The following is a 6,573-nucleotide window of genomic DNA, read 5'->3' on the forward strand; positions in this document are numbered from 1 at the left end:
TTTGAAACATCATCCTAATAAACCCTTCTTTAAATCAAAGCTTATAGTATGAACATTTGAAATGAAAATAAATGTAAATATTTTGTAAGATGAAATTTTCCACAACTTAGTTTTAATTAACCCCCCCCCCCCCCCCCCCCCGCATCGAACTGAACAGAACAACGCATCGCTAAAGCATGTCAAAATAATTTTTTAAAAATCACACATACACATATCGTTCTGATAATTATCAGTGCTTTGTTTATTAGTTGATTTTAAAGTTTTGTTTTGTTTTTTTTCAAATCTATGCGTTAACAAAAATGTTGCAGCCTCAATGGTTACGAATTTTCCGGAAATAGTGGGCCTGTTACCTGTTACCTTTTCCGTTTTATGACCCTCTCAGTGTTTCCTACGATTTTTGGACGTCGTGTAATTTTAGTTTCAGTTTGTTTTCAGTACATTAAGGTAGTAAAACGTATGTTAAGTGAAACCCGGAAGAAAAATAGAGTTTATGATCACATTTAAGACGCCATGAAGTTGAAACACAAAGGAAATCGTTTTAGAAATCTTCAGAAGTCGATTCTGGCCTTGTTTCTTGTATTCGTTGTTGCAACACACGGGAACGATCATCTTAAACAACGAGTTCTGCTCGTGTCTTATGATGGATTCCGCTGGAATTACTTAGATAAAATTTCAAAGAAGGTGAATTTTGAACGCATAATTAACGCAGGAGTGTATGCAAAAAAGGGACTGCAGAACGCATTCATTACAAAGACATTTCCCAACCACTATACTCTGGTGACAGGGTTATATGAGGAGAGCCATGGCATTGTCGCAAATGAGATGTATGATCCACTGTTTAATGAGACTTTCTCTTTATCTGACCCTGAGGATGTGATCAAGTCTAAGTGGTTTGACAATGGGGGTGAACCTATTTGGGTTACAAACCAGAAACAGTCAACTCCTTCATTACCTCGGCGGAGTGGGTCTCTGTTTTGGCCAGGATCAATGGCCAGTGTTCACGGGTACCTCCCGACTAAGTATCTGGCTTATGATCCAAACATGAAGTTTGAGGAGCGTGTGGACATTATCATATCGTGGTTTCTGGACAAGGACCCGATAGACTTGGGATTGTTATATTACGAACACCCTGATGAAGAAGGACATGTGTATGGCCCAGAGAGTGACAATATGACACTCACTATACAGAAACTAGAAGCGTGTACAGGGTATCTCCTGGACAGTCTGGAGAGGAATAATCTACTTGATAAAGTGAATGTCATTTTAACAAGTGACCATGGCATGACAACAACACCGAATGACAAAACCATTGTCTTAGGAGATTACATTCAGAAAGACTTGTACAAAGTGATTGTCATGAACAACCCTATAGTTAGTATTATACCTCAAAATGGTAAGTACAAGTTACCTTACTGTATCATGTGTATATATCCTTATGATACTGATTGACATTATTTGGAGTTAAAGTATCCATACCTTTATTATTTGCATCTCTGTTTTGTTTTGACAGACAAATTGCAAATATACAGCTTCTTATTTTGTAATTGGAATATTACGCAATAACTTAAATAATTACTTATTAATGTACTAGCTCCTATTATGATAAAATAAATGTTGATTTACTAAACTAGTGTTTGGGGTTCAAGATTCAGGATTGATATTATATGATCAGACAATATAGCTTTTAATATCATGATTATGAAAAAGAATAGTGTCAGTTTTTCAATCATAGACCCTCTTGGGCCATATTAAACAAAAAATACACAACGTAAATTTCCACTGTTCTGGTAGAGTGGTGTACCCCGGCATTATTCAAAATACGTACCCTATTTGACTGTTACTTTCTCTGTTCTTGATTTATAATACATGTATGATGCATGACTCTTAAATTCATAACCATGATAACCTTGATACATTGTTAACAACCTTGTTTACTTCATGTCAATATTGAATTCAATGAATAAATTTAGTAAGGAAGAAACACTGATTTTACAGAAACAGCTGGAGATACAATTGTCAGCAAATTAAAAAATGTGGCACATCTAGAAGTCTACAAAAAATCAGAAATCCCTCAAGAATACCATTACAGCAGAAATCGCAGAATTTTGGACATATTGATTGTAGCTGATTTGGGGTATACCATAGTGGAGTCCAAGGATCAGAATTACACAGGAAGTGAGTAGAATTAAAACAATACAGTACAAAACAGTAACAAAACAATACGTTTAAGAACTTGTTACGTTTTATTTAACAGGCTTTTTTCTTGGCATGATATATGATTTTTCAGCAGATCATGACATGGACATTTTCTGTTAAATTTACTTGTCAATTATTTCATTTTTATTTTTTTGTTTCTTTTAATTAAAATCAATTTATCTTACTCAGGTTTTTTTTTTTTTATCTGAAAATGGAACTGACCTTTTGCCGTAATCCACATTTCACTTTTGAACTAATTTTGGCAGAAATTCAGCTTGGTTTGATATTTGGATGCAGTCCAAGCCATGGTGAATCTCTGTCAAGATTTACCTCTAAACATGTAGGACCCTCGATAAAGGTTCCGCTAACTTGAATTTGAATGAATGACAGAGGATGAATTTTTTTTTCTAATACAGTACTGCTAGAATATACTGCTTATTATTTTTAGTGGTCAGATATCCTCTGATGTTCAATAAACAAAAGTAGTACTACTACTAGATGTGTACATTTACTGGTAGTGCTTTAATTTCTGCTATAAATTAAGTGTAACTAATGAAGAGACACAAGAAGAAATGTCATTAATGTAATACTTTCAATACTGTGATTTAAATTATAATATGTGTAGTACATGACTACATGTTGTACTTTCATCTCCATCAGTTGAGTTGCATTACGTGTAGTACTTTCAGCAGTGTCATATGAATCTTTACACGTAATACTGTATATAGTATCCTTTCCTTAGTACTATAGTACTGTGATTTCTGTTACAGAGGGTGACCATGGTTACAACAACAGTCTCCCAGACATGCACCCGTTCTTCATGGCCATGGGTCCAGCGCTCAAGGTCAATCACACCGTGGAAACCTTTAAAAATGTCGATGTTTATCCTTTGATCTGCAAGATCCTGGGCATTGAGCCCGCACCAAATAATGGCTCAATGGATATTGTTCAGATCTTGCTGAAGCCGAAAAAGGAGAGAAAACTGTATGAATTAGACAACACTTTTGTTGTTTGTAAGTACATACATGTACCAGAAAATTGCAAACTTTTCATAAGCTGTGTATGATCAAGGTCAGCTTACAATAACTTTTTATAATAAGCTTATTACAGTGATATTCTGACTACTTAGACACCAATGTTTGATGGTTACTGAATACTAGTAGTTTTTATTTCATGTAAGTAAACTGTAATTCATGTATCATAGTTTGAGAAGATTCCTACTATTTTTCTTGATTGACAGCTTGAAATGCCTGGGCGATGTAAATGAAGATTTAAATTGTTTAAGTTGTTATATTTCAATTTAAGATCTCCAATCCACAGCAATGTTCGTCAACTCCAATTACTGTGGTTTCATCAATATTCGTTGAATACCAATTTTCGTGGATTTCGTTGTTTAGTTGATCCACGAAATTAAATGTTCATCGAAGTGCAATTTCTATTAAGATTTTGTATTGATAGGGTCTTTGACCACGAATTTACTTATCCTTGAAACTGTGATTTTCACTTCATCCACGAAAATTGATACCCTTGAATATTAATGAAACCACAGTATCCGGATTTTTTTTAATTCAAACTATAAATCTGTCTTTCAGATAGACAAATTTAATTAATCTTCTAGACAAGTGTAAAAGTTATGATCAGTTGTTCAACAAAATGCCTTGCTCAGTGGTTCCATGGAGATCTATTACATATAAGTAAATGGGTTTGACCCATTGATGCACCAGTACAACCTTTTACCTTTTTTTTTTTTTTTTTTTAATTTGATCTCAACTTGTATATATCAATGCATACCATTATATTCATTTTTGGCATATTTGCAATAACTTTGTAAAATGCATGGATAGTTGGATACCATCAACATTTCTTTTTATTTCATTACATTTATAAAGTCTTAAGGACAAATAACATTTTTATGATTAAAAAAAAAAATAGTTTGAGGCAGAAGTTTGGCACACCATAATTCAGTATAAAATGGACCTGATGAATTTTATTAATAATTAAATTTAAACAAGGTCCAATTAACAGATATTTTGTCACTGACATTTAATCTCCAGTTTTATACTTTTTCTGTGTCATGCTTAGGAGTTTTCCAAATAACATATCAAGATTTTGTATTTTATGAATTATATCTTTTTACTGACGTAAAATGTACTCATCCATACCAATGATTTTTTTTTCTTCAGATTTAGTGATTTTAGCCATTGGGGGCATCTTTGCTGGAATCTTTACAATTGGTGCCTGTCGGCAGAGAAGATTTCACAGACACGGAGAGTTAACCCCGCTTCCATACAAGCGCCCCACAGCATCCTACTCCCCCGTCTCCCTGTCTCAAAACGGACCCAGTTTACCCCTACTCAGTGACGATACAGAGGAAGAGTTCTAATTTCATTCAAGAATTTTTTGCTATTAATTCTTCTAGGTTATATTCAGGAATTTCATGTACTAATTAACTTACATTTAAGTATTTTTTTCTCTTGTTTGCTTGTACATGTTTTTATGAAATGTTTTAATGTTTTATGGATAATTGTGTTCTTTATATAAGTTCTACCACTCTTATTTTACTTTGATGGTGGATTTTTTCTCAGTCCTTTTGCTTGATTATACATGTATCTATGTTGTATGGCAAATTTACATCATTTCTTTTTCTGAAAATTGGCTGTTTTCCCTTAAGTTTTAGTAGACAGGCAATTTAGTTTCATGAACTGTTAGCCAGTACTTTAATACATGTATAACTCTTACACTATCCTCTCTAACCCCTCGCCCCATATATCAAGGCACGTTTTTTTGTCACTTGACAATAATATCAATGACTTCAAAATGATACCTGGGGATTATCTCATTTTAAACCAAAGTAATTTTTTCATTACTAATGTACGTCTCTGTTTTGATAAAGTTAGGGATGTATATACATGTAGTATTTATATATAAACTGTATGTCCCTGATTAAGTGCACCATTTTTGCCTCTGACCGTGTTAATTGACTTTGACTTAATTATATTTGACCATAAAAAATTATGTATGTGACAGTAAGGCAGAGGCTACAGTAAAACACGTTTATAGCGAACACGCTTATAATGAATTGATGCTTACAGCGAAGTCAATTTCATTCCCCAAGTCTCTATTTCATGTTGTAAACTTGACGGATATAACGAATTACGCTTATAACGAAGTTAAATCGCCTGTCCCTGGGACTTCGTTATAAGCGTGTTTTACTGTATATAAGATTAGATGTTTGTAATTCATTGGCCACTGTAGAGGGAACTATATATATAAAAAAATCTAATGTATACCTCTGCTCACCTTTTTTTTTCTATAGAATATAGAATATAACTTATGTGACTGTATGTATTTCCTGTTATCTCAATTTTGCAAATGGTGCTTACTTGATACAGTTGACAGATTTATTTTTTGCAGCAAGTTCAGTGATCATGTATTTGAGCGTTACCTTTAATTCTATATTTTTGAAAATAATTTTTTTAACAGTCAGCATATTTGTGTTATTAAAATGTTGCAAGAAATATTTTCTTATGACTACAATTTTTAATGTTACATCTACTCTTGCGTTATATTTAGTAGTTAGTGTTTACTTTATTTGCCAAATACAGCATAATTTCAGCTTACAGCATTCCGGAATTGCTACATGTATAAGCAGGTGTCTGTTTTATATATATATCCCTGTGGTTGGTTCATATTCTTGTTCTTTATTTGTACGGAAGTGTGATAGAGGCACTGGTCGACATTTTATGTTGGTTTGTTAAATCGGTTACCTCATGATTAATTTGTCTGTGTGTCTGTGATGATGTGCATTATTTTTGTTTACTTTTCTCTAATTAACTGTGATCTGGTTTTATACTTTACAGGATTGATTAAGCTGTTCCAAGTTAATTTTTGGATTATTATCACCTTTAAAATTAATACGTTACTGTTAGAATTCAAGTTTTCTGTAAACCACATTTAGCTGCATGTTTTATGATACGTCCTATCTGTTATAAAGACATTCTTGGGAAGTATTCCCCAAAAATCCATGTGACCAAAATAATTTGTATTTCTACAGATCGCCACATTTTTAGTTGCGAAAGGTAAAATCAGACTTGAGAGAAATTAGGGTTTGTTTTCTCAAAAAGACCATTTCTCCTAATCTTATGTCATGACATTTATCGTGTTTGAAAAAGGGGAATAACTCAATTTTCTATTTAAACTTGGAAAAAAATTTTCCAATGTTGAAAGCTAATGTCTTGCAGAGAGAAAAAAATTATAATAAAATCATATTATTCTTTTAAATTTTGGCCCAAGAAACTAAGGATAATTATTTTTGGGTTTACATGCTTACACTTTAAGAGGATCTCTTGTACATTTTGTACATTCCACTTGTTCTCT

The 6,573-nt window shown here is 32.9% G+C and overlaps 1 protein-coding gene across 1 annotated transcript; it reads left to right on the forward strand.

Annotated features, from left to right (window-relative positions):
- Positions 1-364: 364 nt before the first annotated feature.
- Positions 365-6,111, forward strand: LOC105340040 (ectonucleotide pyrophosphatase/phosphodiesterase family member 5). Its single transcript, XM_011445873.4, has 4 exons — positions 365-1,393; positions 1,996-2,175; positions 2,967-3,209; positions 4,380-6,111. Exons 1-4 carry the CDS (start codon positions 511-513, stop codon positions 4,577-4,579), a joined length of 1,506 nt encoding a protein of 501 aa, XP_011444175.3. The 5' UTR covers positions 365-510; the 3' UTR covers positions 4,580-6,111.
- Positions 6,112-6,573: the final 462 nt, after the last annotated feature.

The sequence above is a fragment of the Magallana gigas genome, chromosome 9 (genome assembly GCF_963853765.1).
Source record: "Magallana gigas chromosome 9, xbMagGiga1.1, whole genome shotgun sequence".
Lineage (NCBI taxonomy): Eukaryota > Metazoa > Mollusca > Bivalvia > Ostreida > Ostreidae > Magallana > Magallana gigas.

What these genes read in the sequence shown, in the direction of transcription:
- LOC105340040 (XM_011445873.4), top strand. Translation starts at nt 511, where the DNA reads ATGAAGTTGAAACACAAAGGAAATCGTTTTAGAAATCTTCAGAAGTCG. An exon ending in GGATCAGAATTACACAGGAA is followed by an intron (nt 2,176 to 2,966) that starts GTGAGTAGAATT and finishes TTTCTGTTACAG; the next exon opens with AGGGTGACCATGGTTACAAC. An exon ending in AGACAACACTTTTGTTGTTT is followed by an intron (nt 3,210 to 4,379) that starts GTAAGTACATAC and finishes TTTTTTCTTCAG; the next exon opens with ATTTAGTGATTTTAGCCATT.